Genomic DNA, 23,995 nt, shown 5'->3' with positions numbered 1-23,995 from the left:
CCTCGAAGGTTATTCTCCATTCTTCCTCGTAGAATATGCCACACGCTTCGCCTAATCACATACTTTTTCAGGCTCCTTTCTCATTCACTTTTGTTCTCCGCTAGCTCTCCACTTTGGGGAAATTCAATGCATTCTGTTGTCGACATCTCCGCTCTGTCACCAGCGCTTTCGGGAGCAGCAGCGTTAGACAGCATGCAGCCATCGCCGAGTACAAAAAAAAAAATAAAAATGAAGGAATGAGGGATGAAAGAGCAGTAGGGGAATATTTCTCAAAGTCTCCCTCCTCATCCTTTTCTCTCTCATTTATTCGACTCCCGCTTGTCTTCCCTTACCTTCCCTGCCTTAAATGGAGCCACTTAATTGCCAGCACATCATCACATCCTTCTTATCCTTTTCCGCTGTGACTGCTTGTTGAGAGATCTTACCTTCCCCCTTTTTTTTTTTTACGGTGTAATGCTCTCCTTCCACTGGTCACCGACAGGGTTCTGGATAATTGAGAAATTTCACACTGTGCCCACTTTCTTGGGTGACACATCAGAGCAAACGCCAGATCTGAGCACTTACTAAACACTACTCAGCTGACGATATAAGTGGCTGATCTCAAGAGACCCCTCTCTGAACCAGAGACAGAGATGTCGAGCAGACATAAAGATCACATCCTCATCTTTGAGGAAGAATGAACACCTGTGATAAAGCGTATACCCGTGTCTTAAAAGTGCAGCCCAATTAATCTGAGCCAGGTACATGTGATACTGTGTGCTAATGATCAATACTGGAAGGCGTGTCTAATTGAAAATACAAATATACAAACATACAAATATAGTACCGTACAGTTCTTATGTTGCCATATGATAATTATCATATCTCTTTAATACAGATTAAAGCTTTAGTTTTTATGGTTTGTCTCCTCCTACTGGCAAAGAGAGTAATTGCACAAACACGTTTAAGGTTCTGACAAATTATCTGGGTCTGTGGGTTAGCTCCGTACATGTAGCATCGCCGAAACCTGATATGAATGACCAACTGTGAATGGATTTACTCGCAGTGACTGGACTCCAGCTTCAATTCCACACAAGTCAACATACCAGCTCAGCTCAAGTGTAAAGGCTCACAACGGCGTAGGCAACCCATGAAGCCCATGACGTAGACTCTTCCTATTTACTTTGGCCCGAATTACTGATGCAGTACTGTGCAACAGTTTTAGGCAGGTGTTAATAGTTTATATTCATTATATTAACAAAATGCACTGAACGAACAGAAGAGAGATTTCGCTGTCAAGACAGCATCAATTCTTCTGGGCACTTGCACACAGTTTTTGAAGGAACTTGGCCGGTAGGTTTTTCCAAATAACCACAGATCTTCTGTGGATGTAGGTTTCCTCAAATCCTTCTGTCTCTTCATGTAATCCCAGACACACTTGATGATGTTGAGATCAGGGTTAGGCTTAGGGTCAGTGTCATGCCATCACTTCCAGGACTGCTTGTTCTTCTTTAGGCTGAAGATGGTTCTTAATGACCTTGGCAGCATGTTTGGGGTCTTTCTCATTCTGCAAAATAAATTTGTTGCTAATCATACGCCTCCCTGATGGTATTGAGGACCACCATTGATACTGACCAAATCCCCAACTCCATTTGCAGAAATGCAGCCCCAAACTTTCAAGGAGCCTCCACCATGCTTCACTGTTGTCTGCAGACACTCATTACTGCACTTTTTTCCAGTCCTTCAGTGACCAACCTGCCTTCTACTACAAACAAATGTTTCAAATTGTGACTCAGCAGTCTGGAGAACCTGCTGCCATTTTTCTGACCCCAGTTCTTTAGTTGATCTCAGTTGATCCCAGATCTTTAGTTGAGTCTCTTGGCCTTGTTTCCTTGTCAGTGTGATGGATTTTTGGCTGCAACTCTTCCATGAAGACCACTTCTGGCCAGACTTCTCCAGACAGTAGATGGGTGAACCTGGGTCCCACTGGTTTCTACCAGTTCTGAGCTGATGGCTCTGCTGGACGATTTCAAAGGGAAATAAACTTGATGTGTTTTTCATCTGCTGCACCAAGTTTCCTTGGCCGACCACTGCGTCTACCATCCTACAGAATCCCTGCCTAAAACCTTTGCGCAGTACTATATATTGAAAATTAAAGAGCTTTATGTGACTTATGAACTTATTCAACATCGTGTGTTTCATGTTTGACAAGGGCCTGAATGATACAGGTGCTTTAAAGACGATGCATTTATTCAAGTTAGACCAGGGGTCTTTACATTATTATACCTGACTGGTAAATGATAGCTAGTTAGCTTTGCTTAACACAGTACTGGAACATTTACAATTATTAAACCGACATGAAAAAAAAATTTAAAAAAATACAGCAACATGTTAATTTTTAAAATGTTTTTTTTTTTTTTTTAAGTTTCCAATCTTGATGTTAAGCTAAACTAACCTAAACTAGGAGCTAGATAGGACTGTAAGAATCTTCCAATATAACTTTTTTTTTTTTAACCTGCAATTTTATTTTATTTTTTTTCCCCCACAAAACAATTTCATCCACACGTTGTCAGAAAGGACCTCTTCACAAATCGGTGATAGCTGTAGGTTATTTCTGTGTGCATCTCTGTTTCCAAATTATATATTGATCGCTGGATTCACAGTGAAGACATGTTGTGGCTTGATAATGCTGTGTGCTGTTCTGTTTTCTCATGAGTGCGTTGGAATGGTTTCTCCTGTGTCTCTCCCCAGATTGCTGCGACGCGTCAGATGAATACAACAGCCACGCTCACTGCCAGAACACTTGCTGGTCAGTTGAATGAAAACTGAGAGTCGATACTCATGAAGTAACACATTTCGAGTTTAAAAGAACCTCAACGGGCCCAGATATTTGAACAAAAATCTCCATTTCCATAAGTTCCATATTATTAGATTAAACATGATTGTTTTCTAGATTTCTGTAACTTACAGTGTTTATTATTTATTAACTTGTATGGTTTTCACTTGCTACTACTCTACTATGGTGACTCAATCATTGTGCCACCAGGGGGCATGATGTCACTGTGTGTAAAAACACTCTCGTGTAATGTACTGTACAGTGATCACAACACTGGTTTAAGGAGCTCATAATTTTATACACAAAATCTAGCCCAACCTATTTTTTTCTTCACTTTAAATTGTTCTTTCCATCCATATTTGTTTTCCATGCAGGTAATTCTGTTTATGTAGGAGATAAATTACATACATTAGATGGTAGATGGTGGGTAAACACACATATTTATAAAAATTCATTCCCACTGCCAGAATATATTTAACACTGTCTCAGCGCCCTACTGCAAAGAAATACCCTAGCCCACTTCTTTTGTTGACAGTCCTCTATTATTTCATCCGCTGCCATACGCACCAAAACCCACATACAAGCGTATCGAGTGTATCTCATCAGGTTTTCACAAGGTCCACACTCATATTGTGTTTGCCAGACTTCAGAAACAATTTGCTGTAGAGCATCAGCCCCCATCTTATTTACTCTTCTCTTTTCCCATTTGGATTCCTGCTGCATCGCGGGGCCCTTAAAAATTGGATTGCGCCATCTCTGTGTCTGTTGCAGGGGTGCCGGATGTTTTCTCGGTAATGATTGCACTGTGCTTCTTCTCCTTTGCCTTTCTTCCAGGAATCTGGGACAGAGAGAGAGGGCGTACGTGGAGGGCCAGATGAGGGCCTTGGACGAGGGTTTGCGACTCAAACAGCAGCTGATTGAGGAGGGAGTGCTGCTCTGGAGGGAGAAACAGGTACACTACATTTTCCTGAAGTTGCTGTGCTCATAAAGCATGTAGTTGTGAGAGAATACGGTTATTAAGGACTTCCCTCGGAAAGCACCAATTACTTTTGTTTTTGCTGTTCCAACTCTGAGTTAGAACTACAGAAAATAATACTAGAATAACCAAGTGATGCATTTACATTTCTGGAAACACACTACTGCCAATCATTGCTCCTAATTAAACTTAATAGTGTTGATTGGTGAATTGAGAACCATTTAAAACATGCATCCAATGATATTTCCTGTGTTTCTTTCTTTTTTTTTAATCTGGACCACCAGAAACTTTTCTTTGATGTTTCATAGATTCAGTTTCCTGACCACAAGAGACTGTGGATTCATTGAACCCAGGTTACATTTGTAACCATTTTTCCACCGTAGGCTCTGCTTTTGACCTATTCACTGTATGCCAACATATTATACAAGGTGAATATTATTAACGTCAACCTCATGGTGGCGCTGGAAGATAAGTTACCACACACCTGTATATTAGAGAGCGTCTGGCCAATCATGAAATCATGGGCGCCATGTTAGATACATTGGAGGGAAGACTCTACAGTGTAACCCTATGGGGCGAATGTGCTGCGTTGAAATAAATCGTTTATTTTCACCATTATGGGCCTATAAATGTTATCGCCAATGTCTGTCAATATGTAAAAGGCCCTCACTTAAATATCCCAGCGTCTACTTACTTTAAATATCTTAAATGAGTCTGTAAAATGCTTTGTAGTCCAGTCGCCTCATCAGTCATGGAGCTGTGTTTACCTTCTCCTCAGTCCCCGTGTTCATCCATCACCGAGAGTTTTGAAGTTTGAAATTACTCAGAAATAGTGAAAATGAAACTAGTCTTACTGTTATGTAGTATTATCATTATAACATTAGCATGCTAGCCACAATAACTTAGTAGGAACTGTGGCAAAGTTACGTGTAAATTAAATTTGTCTACCTGTATAGACATAAATTACATGCACACATGGGTTTCACAGATGATAATAGCTGCTATTTTTCTAAGTCTTTAGTCTAGACAACTAGCTAGCATAAGGCTAACACAAGGCTTGGTTAACTTCAAACTTCATTCATTTGTAAAGTGGTGTTGGGCGTTTTTGAGATCAAGCTGCACATTATTGATGGTGTGACTTCATTTCTCCTGTATAAAATCTTAACAAACGTCAAAGAGAGACGTTGACATTTACCTCACATAATAGGGAGAAACTTGTTGACATCCAGTTCTTCCTTTTAACCTTCTGCTCCCATGACTTTCTCCGTTTTTTGTTCACTGGGCAAACAGTGGAGTTTCAGCCGTGTTTTCCTGATCCTTTGTTGCGGCCGTAGACTAAGCACTGTGGTATATTTTAACTTTTAATCCAACTTTACTCTCTGTTATTGCCACTTCTCTATGGGTGAACATTGGTTGAATGTATCCAACATGGCGCCCATGAAACATGTGACCAGTTGAGAACCAATCAGCATAGCGGCATCGCTCAGATGGTTCATTCAGTAGTTGGCAAGACTCTCTAATATACGTCCCTGTGTTACCAAAGTCATTCATTCTGCTGACATCGTTCCTCAATCCAGTCATTAAACACATTAGCATGCTCCTAAAATGATGGTAAAAATGCTCAGTGTGCTCCTAGTTTGTAGCAATTGTCTGTGTAGATTTTATTTTAGTTACCATCAACACATTCATTTAACTTCTCACCGTGCCGACTTGTGCAGTGCAACTGCGGAGTTACTGGGCGGCTGACGCAGTTGATGTGTGTGGACGTCGAGGTTAATTCGTGTTCCTTTCGGAGGATCGCTATTCTTAGTGAGCAGCTTGTGCTCTATGATACTGTTTTGATCCTACGCGTCACCTGCTGCTACAGGCGTCTGTTGTGCTTCTAGTTTCCAACCTGGCCTGCTGTGTAGGTACTTATTGCCTTGTCAGAGTGAGATGTTCACTGCTTTCTATCTGTCATATAAAAGCAGCAGATTCCCTCCCACCATTTATCTCACTTTGAGACCAGTTGATCCGTTCAGGCCATTTCCAGCTGAGGGTCCTCCCATTTTAGCACCATACTGTGTTATGTTACCAGTGAACATCATCGTTTCATTGTCAAGCACCAACTTTACAACATGTGACCATGCTTCATTAACGTTAGTCTGAGGCAGCACAGCAAATGGTTGGGTTTGCACTCCTGCAAGGGATCTACGCGAAGCCCATTCCTTTTGTGCGCGTGTGTCGGCATGGATGGAGTTGAAGTTAATAAATGTTGAGCAGCTGCTCGTCAGAAAACAGAGAGGGCGTCTGAGTAGATGGTGCGTAGGAAGGAAAATGTATTTCCTGTTTTTGCGGCATTTGGGAGACATGAACGAGGACGTGCACATTGGACCAGTTGTCGGGGTCAGCACCGCTTTATTTATTAGGGAAAGTGTTGTTTCCTTTGACATTACATTTAGTTAGAAATAAAAACATCAGTTTGGATCCTGAAGGACGTGTAGCTGCTGCACCACGTTGTACAGTTCCTTCACTTTCTCATGGCTGCCATTAAATCCTTCTGTTATATTGTGCATTGGTTACATGAGAAGTCACTTCCAAGGTATTTCAAGGTGTTTCTTGGCACTTTTGAGGCCTGCGTGGGTTAGGAAAAAAAAAATATTTCAAGAACACTTGGCTTGTTTAAAACGAGTACTGCTTGTAACATAAGATACAGTTAAAAATATAACAACAGATGTGACTGAAGGCCAATTTTTGTCACGTACACACACTTATTCAAGCTGATAGTCTCTGGGTTTTTTTTTTTTTTTTTACCCTGTGCTCTCCTTTTCTATTCATTTTTTTTTTTTGTGTCCGTGTTCTTTCCCGTGGCGGCTGATTGGCAGATCGAGGCTGAAGTGTCACCCAGTCCTCCTAGCCCTGCCGCACTCTGTGATCCTCCTCCGTCGGCGTGTCCCTGTTGATATTGCAGGATCACCTCAGGGGTGCCTTGTGTTGGAAACCTTGCACAATGACTCCAAAGTGAACTCTTCCTGCGGTACAAGGGTTAAAGAAAAATCTGCTGTTAAAGAAACTGCTTGCCAGGAAAACTTTTTAATCAAATTAGAAGCCTTTACACAATGAAAGCTGAGGGCAGCGTGGCAGCACTGCATTCCCCCAGAAGCAGCAGAAATAGGAAAGCAGCCAGTTTAATTGAATACAAATTGGTGTTGGATGAAATCCTCTTTCAGGAGTTTTGTGATTATCTTTATGTTTATTAGGCCACTCTTAAAAGTACATATTAAAGCAGGAAATGGAGCACAGCGGTTGCTAAAAATAGCTTTTACTTCGTGTTTCTATAACCGTCTAAACTGAGGCACAACTTTCCAAGGCAGGAACTATCCCACAGGAATCATCTGCACACATCCCGATTGAACTACATTTCAGATTAATCTGTGACTAAACACATCAAATTTAATAGTAATGTATACTTAATTTCAACACCAGAGGAACTTCTTAACACGTTATGGAAGTTCTTCACAAGTAAATGTGTTCGTGTACACTCGTAATGGAGCCCATAAATCACTGCTGCAGCCTGACGGTGGCTAAGCAAGCAGCATGTCCCAGAAAGCTAGTCATCCCTGGCTGAACCATGCAGAATCCATCACTGCATTATGAGAGTCTCCGAGGAGGGATTGGAAGCCAGAATTGACACACACACACACACACACACACTCGCACACATACGTACGCAAACAAGAAGCTGCTGCTCTTTCATATTAATTGGTCCATTACAGAGAGTGATGATAGGTTACGCTTGGTTGTCAAAAGCTGTCATTTTTGGTGTGACAGCAACACCTCCTGATGCAAGTGATTTAAATAGCTCATTGTGCGGGCCCGGCTGCTGTCTTACAAGTTTTTGTAAATACTCTGGTTCTGGTTGGGAGGTAGATACATTGATGCGGAAAAAGAGGAGCACAGCCCCAAAACTCCATCCTAAAATATCTACTTTATATACATGCTTTTCATTCTTTATATTATAATGTTTGTGTTGCATTCCTTGCAAGATTGGCTGTAGAATATTATGTCACATTCCTTTGTACTTAATCACTGTGCTTTTAGCTGAAATGTTAACATTGGTATGCTACACACTTGCAATGAAAATACTAATATACTCCTGTTAAACAGGTATATGTGTTCACCATGTTCATGAACTTAGCGTACTTTGCTAGCATGGCACCCTAGCATAGAGTTAGATTTCATTTTAGCATAGCATAGATTTCATTATCTTGCTTGGGAATAAATGGTGCGTTCCATTTGTACTCAGAAGTTGGAATTTTCGACTCGAACGTATTCGAACTTGAAGTTGGATTTTCTAGTCTTAAATTCGTAGAACCCTCACTACGTCCAAGTTGAGTTACCAAGATGGCCGCCCCGTGTGCAAACAATAGTGAAAAGCTCCTGTAATACTCAGTTTATTAGAACTTCTGATTAGTTGTTGTTGCATTAAATTGGTCGTACAGACAGTATTTTCCACATACAATTGTTTAAATGCTGTTACAGTGTCACTTAAGTTTTTCACGTGTTATATGGGAGCTACCAGCCCATGTCTCGCTAACAATGGCTAAGAACTGTAGCCGGGAGAGAGTCCACGTAATGTGATGGAGATCATAGATGAAAATTCAGAAGACCAATGACACTGTCACATTTATTTGACTCTGAAGTGAACACAGAATACTGGACCCAATTATAATCCAGTTTTCCAAAAGACTGAAAACAAATATTGACCACATCATGGTGTTAGAGGAAAGGTCAAACGATTGCCAGTGTCTGGCAACATGAATAAACAACTGTACAAAGTGTTATTCCAATCCGATCCAATGGATGAGCTCTTTTAGTCCGTATCAAATGGATACACCACACAACCAATAAACAGAACCAAGCTTGTATTTGTGGTAGCCTACAACTGACATGCCAAAAATGGTCTCCATTGTCAAAACTTCTGATTAAAAGCTGTCACTGCCGAGGCAGCCAACCTCAACCCACTGTGCAAAACCTACTGCTCACTTTTAAAATGCTGCTTTACCTTAACTGACTAGTACCCAACTTTATTGACCCTGGTACACTTAAATGCACACCAAATGTACTATATGTTTTATTCAGTTAGAGCATGTTACCTGGAAGGTTCAAAGATTTTTTTTTTTGCCTTTGGTCTGTTGACGGATGTTGTAACGTAATCCAAATACAATTTAATTGTGTTTCCTGTTTTAATTTGTGCCATCAATGAGGGAAGTGCCGATGGTTTCACTGTGGCACCGACTGTAAACTAGAATATCAAGAGTTTAATTAACTCTAACTAAGACGTTTGCCGTGTTATTGTCATCTCTGATGTCGTTTGTCCCGTTATTGTCTCCATTCAGGCCCAGCTCAGAGAGCTTCAGCAGGCAGCAGAAGATCTACAGATCAAATTAGAGGAACACAGGAGGAGGAAACACGAGGCTGACCGACTCAAAGAGCAAACATTAAAGGCGCTGGAAGCAGGGGACAGCGGTAAGGGTCGTACCATTTCAAACCTACCGTGATGTGCTTTGAGTCCATTTGAAGCCATTTACTCGTTTCACAGAATTGCTTCGGTTTGCAGATATAGTTAGGACATTGTTACGGCTACAGGGCAGCTTCCATTTCATTTCAGCTCAGACTTGCACTGAACAAAAGTAAATTGGCCTTAGAACCTCGGGTCAGACGGTCACGATGACAAATGGTGGTACGTCAGAAAGAACTGGAAGGGTTAAACACAGATGCCGGCGGCGTTGGAATAAATGGACTAGGAGAGGATTGCTGAGCAACAGCATATTGCACTCCCTCGGCTCTCCTTTTACGATCCTCAAACCTTCAGAGAGAAGTTGCTTATGACTTAAAGGAAAATTCCCTTATCGCTCCAAGCACAAGCTGGCTCGGCATTTCAGTGGCGTTCAGACTTGCGTACGTGAATGTACGGAAAGTTGGCAGGCTGGACAGTAAATGGGCTCTGTCGGTTTTTAGCACCAAGGATTTAGAATCATTAAGTGTGGGTTGGTGAGGCTGGATCGTCAGATTGTCCAGGTTAAATTAGCTCAAAGGGTTAGCGTTGTAACACTAAAACTGTTGTTTGCCAAAGAACACGTTCAAGAACAATCAAATTCCGTTGCTATTAAAATCGTTTCTCGTTGTCAGGTTTTTCTGAGGCTTCTGAGTTCCCGTGAAGTGTTGGAAATTGATTGTCCGTCTCGTGTCAAACCGGCCCTCAAGTAAAAGTTTTGATTGCAATAAATGTCACTTGACGCTGGTGGCTCCTCCGAGCATGCATCCATCATGCTTCCCACTGCGCGAGCTGACCTTTGCTAGTCGCCCCCCCCCCCCCCACGTGTCTGAGCCTGTCATCCTTTACTTCCATTACTGCTCATCTTCGGGGGGGTAACGGCCATCAATTTTCATTTACGTGGTCGCGTTGGCATGTCTCGTCCATGTTGGCTATCCATCCAGGCTTTTATTATGCAGTCCTAATGATGGCGTGTACGTGTTTGGCTGCTTGGAAGTCGAGAGGAAGTTTGAGTGGCCACTTATCAATGCTTTTTTTTTTTTTTTCCTCCCTGCAGCCCATGACATTACATGTTGAAGAATACTCTTAGTGAATAAGCATTAATCTGCCGGCAGTATACTTAAGCAAGTATTTTATAGCTTCCCTATCGGCATTACTGTTGTGATTTAGGATGGCGAGCTGATACTGTCTTTCCTAGATGCGCATTTTGATTTAATTCCTGCAGTTAAAATGCAAAAAGTAAAGCGTTTTCCCAATCTGTCTCCTTTTATATTTGGTTGAGTTTTTATAAGATTCGCCTAGTTCGTGGCCCTAAGCTAGTTTTTAACCTTGTTTCAGAGAAGCAGCTTAAACAGGAATTTCACCATATTTTCCAACTAAAAGAGTTAAAGCTTGGCATCGCTTCTACTACTAAATTATGTTGTTATCGTCAGTCCAATTTTAACATGAGATTTCCATTTATCTTTCAGGCATTTAGGCCATATTCAAATCAGCTTGCATCTTTTCATCATGTTTAATTCTCTCTTTGATTCTCGCCTTGCGAAAACATGTCGGATCTCCGCAGAACTTTTCCAAACACGCAGAATACCTTCAAGTAAATGGCCACACTTTCCTCCGTGTCATCTTTAGCCTCCGAAATAATTTACCACTTTTGCCGTAATTTTGAATATGCAGATAACCAACAAGTCCTCATGAAATCAGATTCGACTGAGAAACGTGGACGAGTCGTTCTGCACTCGAAGGCGTGTCCTGCTTTTTCCGTCCAATGAAATGCTATCGAACACGTGTGGTCCCTCCTCAAGTCAGTGACGTTGACCAGTCAAAGCGGACTGGGTTTTTTTTGGGGAAGGTACCGGACATTTTGGCTCTTTCATTTTCTTGAGGCCTACGAACCTGTGCACGTTGAGTCATATTATTGCTGCTGTGAAAATATTCGTGTATTGGAAGGTTCAGACAAGTTGAAGAAGTAAAACTAGAAGAGGCTTCTTCGTGCCCTTTGAACATCGCCTTCATTTCTCTTTTTGTGCACTGGTTCACTAAGCTGATCAGCTAAGGGTCACTGACGTTCATGGACGGCCTGACCCTGGCTGAAGGCTGACCGTTGGCTCGAAGACTCTCTTAAGAACTTATGAGAAGCCTTAACTTACCTTCGAGTTCAACTGAGGTCTGGTAAAACACACACTGGAAACAAAGCACATTACCCCGAATGAAGCCCTGCCTTCAAAGACCCTTAAATCAGAACGCACCCTTGACGGCCAATTTTGAGTTACATCAATTAAATATAGGAACGTCAAAACAAAGACGCGGTTTCTCTCATGGATGTCTCGTCTTTCCCTTCGTGACCTGCCAATGGGCTGTGTCAAAATGGGGAAGAAAAGCCAGAAGAACAAGCAGCTGAGCCTGCAAAGTAGAACTTAGCAGTCTCTCCCTTTACTGCGGCTGTCGCTCAAAAGTGTCTCCAGGGCTTCATGCGCAGTTATTGAAACGCTTTAGAGGGCCAGGTTATTTGTACCCTAAAGAAAATGAGTTTCTTGCAGAATGTATTGCACAGTGAAAAATAGAGATATAAAGAAATAAATGGGGCTATTATTAGATATTAGATTTACAATTCAGTCAGTCACCCGTTTCAGCCCTTCACATACTATACATTTATCAGATGAGCACTCAACTTCATAGTACAAATACACAGTGAGCTTGACCTGATATACATTTCTTTCCAGTATTCAACAAAGGGAAATGGAAAACAAATACTTCCCAGCTAATAGGAAGTGACTCTGATCATGCGTGTCTGTTTCGGACGGATTCTTCTTCAATGCCATCACTGCTAAGCTTCGGGTTCACGTGGAGGTCTCCTGCTTCTTTAATGATGTTTGTTTGATATTAACCCCGTCATGCCGAGGCTTACTGTACCTTACGTCTGCTTCCTTCCTTAATGATACATCTCAATATACTAAGCTGCGCAGTCTCCGAGTTCACTGGCAGTTTGAAGGGATTTCCTGAAGTTCGTCCGTAAGCCGCCGGTTGACCTGATTTCGCTAACGGACAGTGTTGCAACACATCTCCCTTCTACTCATGTGCAGACACCACATGCATTGTCCATATACTGTATATAATGGTGCAACAAATCCCTCGGAGGCGTCCTTTACCGCCTTTAAATCCACTAATGCCAAATACATCATTAGGCATCCAGTTTTATCCATCATTCTTGTCTCGTTTTTGGCTACATGGCTACACGCTCATTGGCATTTGATGTTTTCACATTCACCAGCAACTTTCCAGTTTTTCCTGAACGACAGAAACTTCTAGATAAGTCCTTGCGATGTGGGTCAGATTTTAACAGTCTCAACATGCCATCGTTATTTCTCATTCAACCGTGAATGGGTTCAAGAGGCCATGCCAAGTGCTCGCCTGTCCTCAGGAAGCAACTTCAGGTTCAGCCCAGGGACAAATCGGTGAGTGGAATAGGCCGGGGATTGACCTGCCAACCTTGCGATTGGTGAACAAGCCGCCCCGCTGCCTGATTCACAGCTGCCGTGCACGGATATTAGAAACATGTAGTAAGCGCCAAAGATGGTATATTTATCTTCCAGATTGCCTCAGAGGACTTCAGTGTAGCTGATGTATGGTCAAACATTTAGTGTGCTTTGGTATATGCCTTTCTTTACGGAGGAGGCAGGGACCATTGTCTTTTTCACGGTAATCTAAAATAATAACTCTGAACACTGAACATTGAATGAACATTATTACTGGTACCTAGGGATGGGCATCGATCCAACTGGTTCGGTTCATCGACATCATTATCCTTCATGCTTTATGATTCTTTTTGTGTGGGATCTTTACGTCGAAGCATGTGATGCTCGCGTGACGGAGAGACTGAACAGGGTTTAAAGCGCAGCTTCACTTCCCCAGAAGGAACTGTAACAGCGCAACGCGCAACTTACGCAGCACCGTAATTTCAAGCAAGGGCAGCAACACCAGCGGCACGATGAAGCATTTGTCGATGACACACTGCATTAAATGCCGAGAGTGTTTATCTCCAGTTAACAAGTGCAGCTGCAGCGAAGTCTCAGCAGAGCAGCGCTAGAGAGGATCCAGTGACCAGCTGCCTATTGGTTTACTTACACAAGCTCTTATCTCCTGTTTAGAAACTCAATAGACTTTCTGTTGTTTACACAAAACCAAGAACGCCTACTTTTTCTAAACCAGAAATTCACAGGAGCAATTGATAAGGGAAATGAATCGATACTGGCATCGGCATCAATAAAATCCTATCGATGCCCATCCCTACTCATATCATTTTGTCAATTCTCCTGTCATGGATATTGGAGCTTCCTTGTAGAACAGAGATTTGTCTTATTTGTGAAACCCATAGGCAGTTTAAAGATGGACGCCCAACCGCTCCTCAAAGGTGAACCCAATGCAAGTAGAGCTCAGTCCAGTGTATAAACCTATGTGGTTGAGTCATCGATACCGCGGCTCCACTCTGGGACTGATCAGACTCTGGCTCCAAACTTACAAGACGGCTCCGTCCACATCCACGGGAAAAAAGCGAGAAAGGAGTTGTCTCCACACCTGTAATCACCTATTGTTTTGTGAAGTCTAAATCATTCTCCCGCCGCACACCGCTGCCATTAAACGCACCATTTATGTTCGAATGCTTATTTTTCCGATTCTATCTGTGCCGCGTTCCCACTAAGGCAGAACTTTCTTACACCTGCAGCCTCCATCTATTTCCACTTGAAAGCCTTTTTTTTTTCTTTATCCCACAGAAGGCGGTAATTTCCTTTCTGGAAATATTGCTTATAGAGTTTAAAAGAAAAAAAAAAAAACTGTTTTCTTAGCCTTGGAGTGAGAGCAGAGCCTACAATGAGAGAGGGAGCTCTGTATGGATAACATGGTCCGTAGGCTCGGCATAGATCTGCAGCCTCCCGCTGATATGTTCCATTTTCATCTCTTCTCTTTGTGCCTCTTTTATTTTACGAGTGCGCTGCGATATCGCCAGGGCAACATGGGTGGATGACTGATGGTGTCCATTAGTAAACATAGCCCCCTATATGTGCCATCGGCCTAAAGAGCCAACGTCTTGAACCTAATCTTTTTTCTTTTTTTTTTTTTCCTGCTCGCCTACTCTCCGTCACCCCCCCCCCCTCCACTCTTCCTCTTACCTTTTACTACACCACCAACCCCCTCTCCTCCTCGCACGCACTCCATCTTTCCCCCCTCTCTGCCTCCGTCTCTCCCCTCGTCTCCATCCATCCTCCTTACGGTTGTTTTTCATAGCCACAGCTCTGCAGCGGAGGGTGGGATGAGACCATTTCTCTTCCTCCTCCGTGCGCTCGTTTTTTCGCGAGACGGAGCGACCGGAGGATGAGTCGAGAATGTCAAGCATTAAGGTTGGGAATAGAGTGCCGTTCAAACGAGAGAACGGGCCGCTAATATGACAGATGTTGTGTGTGTGTGTGTGTGTGTGTATCGCGGGAGAATATTAGCAGGTCTTGTTTTTCTTTTTCACCCCTGTGGTTCGGCGGAGTCAACAGCGGACGCGGGGGAGGGGGCGAGGGGTCCGGCTTATCCGCACGCGTTTGCCTCTTCCAGTTGTGTCGGGAAGCGGCGGACGATCTTCCATCTTTCAAAACTTCCGCTCTTAAAAAAAAAAAAAAAAAACGCACACACAGCTGTATAAATATGGATTTAAGGTTCATTTAGGCGAAGCTGGATTCGTGAAAAGGCGTTTTTTTTTTCTGCGGCTCACGCTCGACGCAGCCGTTTTTTTACTGTACGCCGAGAACAAAAATAAAAGCTAATTTCACAATTAGCTTTTCTGTAATTAGCACGGCAAGGTAATTGCGGCGGATGTGCAATTAGCATTATGTAAAGTGCTTTTCCCCAGACTTGGAGGCCAATCAGTTTGCCCCTTTACATTCTCCTTTCTGCTGATGACACGGGAGATGCTCGGAGCCGAGCACAAGAGAACTTCCTCTGCCTCCCACTCCAATGAATGCGATTCACAAAATGAATCGGTCGGGGTCACATGTTCTCTGGGAAGGGGGCTGAGGCAGCTTTAGCGTCTCCTTTTCATCTGCCTGCGAGTATGAATGGAGAAGAGGGAAATCACTGTCATACCAGCCGTTACAGCACAAAGCCTTCTGATTGCATTCTGGACTCTGACATGCTTTTTTTTTTTTTTTTTTTCCTACAGGGAAACCAAATGTTCTCGCACAGCGTGACTGACTCATTGCCTGATTGCCCTCCTCCACCCCCCCACCCCACCCCACCCTCTCCCTCATATTTTAAAATCCGGCTCGGTCCCTTTCTCCATCCGTGCCCCTCAGTTTTCATTGGATCAGTGTTTATAGCAGTGATTGATGATTAAAGATCAAATCCTACGTAGTTATTATTAATAAAAAAGAAATATATTACCAGTTTGTTATTATGACTCATGGTGCTTGAGTAACAGGAGTGCTTTCCGTTTAAGGAATCAGATAATTTCGCAGTAACCCAGATTTGATTTTTTCTTTACAGGTCTCAGACGTCAAAACATCACGGTCGCCGGCGTTTTCCAGTTACTGGACAGCAATAAAGATGGCAGGTAAATAACGTGTTCATTACGTATCGTTGGCAGTTTCATAGTCCACCCTAGGCTGATCCATTTTAATTATTCTACACTCGTATTCATGTGAGGCGACGTACTTAAAATCTTAATAAAACAAGAGTTATGTTATCGATAGACTGACTTTTACTTTGTGTAGGTTTTTACACAATCCTCTCATTCAGTTTTCTCATCAGCCACTGTTAATGTTTATACACCGAATCAATCCGTGCAAAAATCCTTTGTCACGTTATTTGTATTGCTGTGAAATCCAATACTGAAGAATTTCTTAAAGTGTATTTTCTCTCAGTTTGGGCTTTTCTTCTTCCCCCCTGCACCATTTTAAAAATGTACCACGGTGGACACTAACACTGTGGAGTGTGAAAAGAGGATCAAGGTTACCGAATTTCAAACCCTCCTTCATATTTCGCAAATATCTGAGTTTTTTTTTTTTTCTTCCTGCAAATGATCCACTGCCCTTGAACATTGTTCTTATCGAGCTTTCTTTTAACGGCACTGATTAATGCACCAGGAGTTTCCTGGTGGCTAAAAAACTTCAAGGGACCGTTCACCTTAAAATCAAATATATGTTCCCCCCTCGGGGGTATTTGTGGTATTTGTCCGTCTGTGTGGTTTTTAGTCGTCGACTTTTAGAGGTTTCTGCCTTCTCTTGAATGTAATATTGCAGTGATAGTGTTGACAGGTGTAGTTATATTGACATAAAATGGTTTCAATGTCCGAACTGTTCACACCAAGGTCTATGGATTTTGTCGAGTAACCGGAACAGGGTTTCTGAAAAGAGGCATCGCTGTTGAGTTTCTGAAAAACATATACCTTTTGAGTACCAGTTCAGTGCCATCCAGCTCCTTTATGTTTGAGAGATGACACAACTTTCTACAGCTGATCTCATCAGAACATCAGAAACATACACAATAAGCATCACATTACATTTGATTTAGGGATGAACTGTCCCTTTAAGGACTATCAGTTGTAACCCGCCATTTAGATTAAATCATGGGGCATATTTCAACCATTGACTGTTTATACTGTGGACAAACCCATCGTGACGTCACCCGTTGGGTTCTGAACCTCGAAAATGAAGTGGGCGGAGCCTGCTGTCGTCATGTTGGATGAGCTTTACTCCGCCCACACGTGGATATTCCAAATATGGACACGGGGGTCGTGTCGGAGGTTGAGAACCCGCCCACCCAGCTCTCTGCTACCTGTTAGCTCAGGCTACCACCTGTCACTCAAAGTGGGAACACACTCTTAATTACGCAGAATTTTAAACCTTAATAAAAAATAAATGAATAAAAAAAATTGTGAAAAAAATCACCCTCCATGCAGGTTTCTTGAATAGTGAAATTAACTATTGAGACCAAAACATGTAAACTTGTTTAGTAATACTGGGCTTTTTACTGGCTCTATGGGGATTTTCTCCTTTTTGGAGCCTCAAGTGGCCACTCGATGAACTGCAGTTCTTTGCACTTGTGCATGGACTTCATCGTCCAGACCTGCAGGTTGTCGCTTGATTTGAACCAGTAAAGAGCTACAACCAATCAGAGCAACAGAATCATGTCACCGTGGTAACCGTTTGGCATTTAAAGTTATTTTACTGACAGTGAACTCACTGGAACCGTTTCTCTTACAGTAGCTGTTTTGTTCTTCACAATACCTGCATTGCTGTTTCTCTTCTGTCCATCTCCGGATAAAGCCGATAGAACCGACTCCTTCGGGCAGATAGCCTACAAACTCCACCAATTCATCTTCACTCATTTGTAATTGTCCGAGCATTCGCTAGAAACTCTGCTAATGCAGCAGAGTGAAACAAAAACAACAGAAAACGAGAAGATCCATAACACCGAACTGAAGAGTCAACATTTATTTTGACTTTTACGGCCTCGCTAAATGATAAATGGATGTTTCATGATCACCCAATTCAGGTCAACGCGAACCCTCATTAATTCCACTTCGACGTCGTACGCGGCGAAGTCTCATCAGTCTGAGCCCAACGCGCGCGGCTCCTTCCTACGACTATTCATCCTCCAGTGAACTTCAAAAAAGTAATTCATCGCCCTCTTTGCTTTGTTGAATCCTCGAGTCTCAGCAGGCGCACTTGTCGCTCCACCAGCCCCCCCCCCCTCTCCCTCAGCCACTGAGACTAAATTTCTGCTATGATTAGAGTTTAACATCAGTTAGCTTTAAAGAGAGTGGCCTCCATGTTGCTTTTGAGCATGATGTGTAAATTTGCCCACCGGCTTCGTTCTTTTTTTCTCTACAGTTTCCTCCAACCTCACTGGTCCTCACTTTCCCCCAAGAAGAAGGAAAAAATAAATAAAAAAAATAAAAATCGATGCTGCTTAAGCTAACTGGGCATATTCTAGCGGAGAGAGGAAGCAGGGCTGAGCAAAGTCAAGTGAAAGAGCTATAAAACATATGGCTGCATCCAGGACGAAGTGCTTGTGCAGCGTTTTCTCCGGGAGCTCTATATGCCCACTTATACATTCCTGCGCTTGAACGTGTACCATTATTCAGCCCTTCTGCCCCTCCGCCCGAACCCCCCTTCACTCCCCACCTCTGCCTCCATCCATCCACTCGGCCCAGAGCGGCGTCTCTCCGCGGGCCTGCGTCTAAACAAACACATTACTAAGCTGAAATATCTGCAAGTGCCGCTGGTTTCCCACACCCGGCGCCGTTGTCTCGGCCTGTCAGTCGGCGGCGTTCGGCGATGCCGGGGCCGTCTCCGCGCGGGGCGCGTATTGATGCCCGTTTGAATAAAGGCGGACGGGCGAAGGCTTTGTGTGCCTGCGCTACATCGCCGTTTTTTTCCCTTCAAGGCGCCCGAGTGTCGAGCTTGATTTAGTCGCCGTTGGGATGAATGCAAAGTCGAAAGTCACCGGGATACCTGATGCTCGCACTTCGCCGGGCAATTTGCTGACTTTGACCCGGATTAGCATGCACGCTGCGCACTCTTTATCTTGTACAGGGGAAGGAAAAAAAAAAAAAAAACGCTCTTGGCTTTGTCCCTAATGACACTTAGCAAAACGTTACCCCATTCTTAATCCACTTCATTGGAATTGCTAATTATCTGTAATGCAGATTCGCAGATAATTGTCCTCTCATCTATACTGCAAAGTAATCTCATTTTTGTGTTCATTTACTCACCATTAATTGCTTCATGGAAAAAAACCACAACCTTGTTTTTCATTATTTTTTTACTTAACCAAAACATTTAAAGCCACTTTCTAACGCTAGCGACGTCAGACGCTGAGGTGCTGCTGATTATCGCCATAATTGTATTTTAACACGTGCGTTCTCTCTGCGTAAATATTGCTGCAAATCGCACAGCTGGTTCAGACCACTGGGTATACGGAGAAAGAAACCTTTATTTACACCGCGGCTCGGATGTTTTGGTCACATCTCGAGCACGTAGTTAAGATTTTTTTTTTCTCTTCTCTCTCTCAGTTTGCGCTATGAGGAAAATGCTCTCGCTCGCATCGGTCATTAAGGTAGAGTCTGGTCTTCCTCGTTATTATTTCCTCCCAGAAGCTTCCCGAGCGCCACACACAAGTGCAGCCCACTGTGCCAGCTGGCAGGCAGTTGGCAGCCCAGTGCAGGATTAACTGGTACCAGTATGCCGGCCTATAAATAGAGTCTACCAACTGCTCCAGGAAATGAACCATGATGGAGCCTCCCAAAGGCCCGCGAACAGGTTGTGCTTTTTTATCCCCTCCCCTCTGTCGGGATTTATCGGCGCGCGTACGTGCGAGTTCCCTAATATTTATTACGGCCCTTTCTCAGCGAAAAGCCGCTATATGTGCGCCCGATCTTATCACGCGGCGGTCCATATACGAGTACAAATGGCCTCAGTGATTGGGGCCAAAGACTGTTTTCTTCACGCCAGAATCTCAGCTCCGTTCCCCACAGCCTCTGTTCTGCCTCACAATGGTCGAGAGCCATTGTTTTTCTCCAGCACTTACCCCCGGCATTGATCCTCTGCAGTGGAACAAGCCATTCGCTTTGTATGTTTGCCTGCACTTCCGCTTTTGATGGACTCCTGAGATTGATCCCGGCCACGCAGTCATTATCTCAGCTCAGCAGAGCTAGTTTAGATGTAACCTCTGGAAGGGGAGACGCCGGCGGGGGAAGAACGGCCGGAGAAAAGAACTAAGTGATGTTGGATAATAGGTGGCGTGTGCGATTCTGATTGTGCCGCCGCGCGCTACTTTGTGTGGGCTTCCACTCGAGGGCGAGAGAGGCTAAAAGGACTCAAAGGAGTCGCTCCTCACCCAAAAGTGGAGCTTTTTTACAGCTTCGCCTCGTGTCAACCTAGTGTTTATGACCTTGACATGCTCAGTAATATTTAACCAGGAATAAGACTAATGCACTAAATGTTGTGACCCCCCGCAGTGTAACGGTGGACGAAGTCAAAGCCAACGTGGCGCTCATCCACGATGAGGAGAGGCTTCTCTCTGACGATGAAGCTCTGGTGAGTGGATCTTTATTCATCGTTCACGCTCCGGTTCCACAGGTGAGACTGTATCCCTGATTGAGCCTAACCTTTCTGCTGGTTGTTTGTTGTCAGGGGGTTGTATTTTTTTTTTACCTCTCTGCCCGACGGATACATCGTTTTATCTAAAAGGTCTTCCGCATTGTGTCTCGGCTTCCACGCTTTCCCCTTAACCACCGTCTCTTAATGACAGTTCAGCCAGTGGCGACCGCGAGCTGGAAGGCCTTTGATGTCTTTTTATAGCTTTTCTTGCTTTGTAGGCGTCAATTAGTTTCCCAGTTGCTTAGAGGAGCCCTCGGTTGTTAAGGGCGGCCACGTGGTTCGAGTCCGAGAATTCATAAGCTCTGAGCGGGCGTCGGTTCCGATGATTCGTTACGTGCCTTCCCGGTCAGTTAAGTTGTTGTTGGATTCATAAAAAATGCATTAACGCTCGCCTTTGTGTTCTTATTTTCACTCGGGTATAAATCAACAGAATGTGTACAAATTGGCCAGAGGTGCTCGAAACAATATGTTTAATCTAACGCTTGTGTCAGCCTTGATTTCAGAGTAAAAAGCTGTTTGGATATAGGCTGGAATCAATGGTGAATGTCTGCAATATGAATGCAAACAAGTGGAAGACACAGGATGCAACATGCGCCATTATACACCAATCAGGCATAACATTATGACCACCAACATCCACATGAATGAATGCCAGGTGTAAAAGTTTTGCCGTTTACTTTATTTAATGTTATTTACTTTTCCTGCCCGTGGTCATAATGTTGCATCCGATCGGTTTAAGTATGAACATAATAAATATGTGAATAAACAATTTCTAAATATATGAGACATTTGAGTGTTTTTGTTGGTCGACTCTCTCTCTATCTGCTTCCAGTTCTTTCTCCACTTCCACGTTCATTTAAATTCCCTGCAGGCCGAGCCGCCACGTGTGAGGACGCGTCCGCCTGTTTCACTCTAAACTTGTTGAGCCTCCCTCTTAGCAGGCAGCAGGTATCAAAATCTCTGTGGCTGTAAACAAAATGACTACGGCTCAATTTTTTTTATTTATTTTTATTTTTTTTCCCCTTTCCCACACCGTGTCTCCCGTAAGTTTCAATTGATATGCACAATCATACGCGGGCGAGTCTGCTGGGTTCTCCGGCTGCAGGGCAGCGAGAGTTCAGTCTGCGAGCCGGTCGCTGGAAAATGTGTTTACAGTGTGTTCCTCAAATTACATTTTGTCTGTATTTACGGTTCGAGTAAGAATCCACTCCACTCCGTTAGGAGTGACATCGGGCTTACTAATTGCAGCCACTGTGAAATATCTAGCTGGAGATGGATTAGGGTGCCGCTCTGCTGTGCTGCTCCTGAGCTGTAACCGACATGAAAGACTCACGGATGGGGGAGAAAAAAGAGAAAAAAAAAGAAAAAATCTGTGCTCGTTTGTTATTTCTGCCGGCTAACGGGGAGAAACACTCCTAATGAATTCAGCTGCATCTGAAGACGGTGAATCGGCATGAATATGCATGGGTATGAAAATGTGTACTTAACTGCAACCACAACAAACGGTGATCAAGCCGGCAAATTAAACGGGGTGCCGCTGACAGTAGTTAACAGGCAATTTACATTAGAAGTGACAAGCGGCCCTGTGCTAGCGCCTTAATCAGGGTCCAGACGCAGCAACAGTTGGATCAGATAAGGAGTTAATTCAGTGCGCCGAGGTGGTTGAGATGAATGATTTTGCTCTTTAACCGTCTATTAATTCTTTGTTATTGCCTCCTTTTCTGTCTCAGAAAGGCATTTTCCTTCCATTCCAGTAATCCTTTCAAGTTGATAAAATAAATTACAAAGTATCTGAGAGAAAACTTGAACGTTCTCTCTCGTAGAAAAGAATGCAAATAAAAGGTTTCCTCATCATCAGTGCTCACTCGTAATATCTGAAGACCTTGTTCGATTTTCTCCAGTCACGCTGAGGGAAAGAGTCTCCTGTATATTTATATACATGCTTATTCAATTTGTGTCACACTCACATCTTTTTTTTTTTATTATTATTAGTTTCCCCTGCGTCTTTCTCCTTTCTCTTAAGAAGCTTTGGCCTCGGCAGAAAATTCCGTTTCCACTTCAGCGGCCCAGATAATTCAAGAACAGAGAGGATTTTCAGGAGAACAATTTGATGATCAAAGGCGGCGACTGCGCTCGGGAGGGGAAAAACGGATAGTCTGAAGTGGCTCGCGCCTCTGTATTCTATCATTACGTTATAGCCTCCCATTGCTGCCGAAGCCGCTGTTAATGTAGTTCACTCGCATTTAGAGGGTAATCATAGGTATCGCGAAAAGAAAAGAAAAAAAAAAACGGCACCGTTCACGTCAAGTTGTCTCCGTTTTCAGAACGTCAAGCGAGATTTCAATACTCAAACCGAAACATTTGCTGGGAATGAGCTCTCGGCGACCTTCTCGCGGAGGGAGGAGCGTCCTCTCTCTGGGCATTAACCGTAGGACACAACATCCTGGGTGAGCGCCGATGTGTGACCGAGCTCGGACTGCAGCAATGCGCTCGTGAACAGAGCTACAGGAAATTGCCTTCTCTCGAGCAATAGATATTTGCGCAGAGGTGAATTTCACTTATCCATCCGCTGCCCACTCGCCTCCCTTTAAAGCCCTGCACTCAGTCTACCAGAAACGGAGAGAGGCCGAGAATATAGCGTGGTTTTCTTTTTCTTTTGAACAAAAGAATCAAAGAAATCCTTCGATTAAGAAAAAGCCAGCCTTTCCCCTCTGTGGTGATAACAAAATACTTTTATACAGTCTTTCTTTTTCTTTTTTTTCTTTAAAAAAAAAAAAAAAGCGTGTTAATGAAAATCATTGCTGTAGGTACGTAAAATGCTGGGGGTTCCCCACACCAGCTTGCTAGTGGGCATGGAAGCCTTTCTTGTCTTACAGCTTAAAAATATTGGCCGTACCCTAGGGGTTCCTATATACAGTGGAAGAGCTGACATTAGTTGGTAGCAAGGCGGAAATGTAGTGTAGCTGGGAGGTAGTGGTGCGTGGACAAAGAGGAAAAACAGAACCTTAAAGATCTCATTATAATGAACTCTTTGGCATCTGGAAGTACCTTCAAGAAGATGGTATAGCTCCGGTAGACGAAGTGCCACATGTTTCTGAGCTTAGCAGTAAAGGAAAGTGTGCTCTGGTTCCTAGTAATACACACAATGAGCCACAATATTGAACACAATACTCTTTTGGGAAACTTTTGGACCTTGTATTTGTGTGGATGCTACTTTGACACGTACCACCTAGATTAGACCAGAAACCCCCACCCCATAGCAGTGACACTCCTTTATAGTAGCAGCCATCCCCAGAGCATCCCTCACCCCCTGATTCTGACCCCTCTAGGGGGCGTCACACAATCTTTGGTTGATTAGCCATTTTTTATACATATATTTGTTTTTAATTTTGTCCCACAAATTTCAATTCCGTTGATTACACATTAACATGAAACCAACATATTTTATCCCTCCCCCCCATTCTGTTCTGATTCTGACCCCCCTAGGGGGCGTCACACAATCTTTGGTTGATTAGCCATTTTTTATA

At 43.4% G+C, this 23,995-nt stretch overlaps 1 protein-coding gene across 2 annotated transcripts in view; it reads left to right on the top strand.

Annotated features, from left to right (window-relative positions):
- The window catches only part of LOC125020625 (glucosidase 2 subunit beta-like), a 135,466-nt gene that overhangs the window by 3,147 nt on the left and 108,324 nt on the right, over positions 1–23,995 (top strand). For both annotated transcript variants that reach the window (XM_047606079.1, XM_047606083.1), the window contains exons 4-8: positions 2,731–2,788; positions 3,650–3,767; positions 9,170–9,299; positions 15,850–15,916; positions 20,327–20,405. In XM_047606079.1, the coding sequence (XP_047462035.1) occupies positions 2,731–2,788; positions 3,650–3,767; positions 9,170–9,299; positions 15,850–15,916; positions 20,327–20,405 (452 nt within the window). The remainder of the gene's footprint in view (positions 1–2,730; positions 2,789–3,649; positions 3,768–9,169; positions 9,300–15,849; positions 15,917–20,326; positions 20,406–23,995) is intronic.

The sequence above is a fragment of the Mugil cephalus genome, chromosome 1, assembly GCF_022458985.1.
Source record: "Mugil cephalus isolate CIBA_MC_2020 chromosome 1, CIBA_Mcephalus_1.1, whole genome shotgun sequence".
NCBI classification, from domain to species: Eukaryota; Metazoa; Chordata; class Actinopteri; order Mugiliformes; family Mugilidae; genus Mugil; species Mugil cephalus.
The sequence above is the reverse complement of the archived record's forward strand: the minus strand, read 5'-3'. Positions and strand labels throughout refer to the sequence as shown.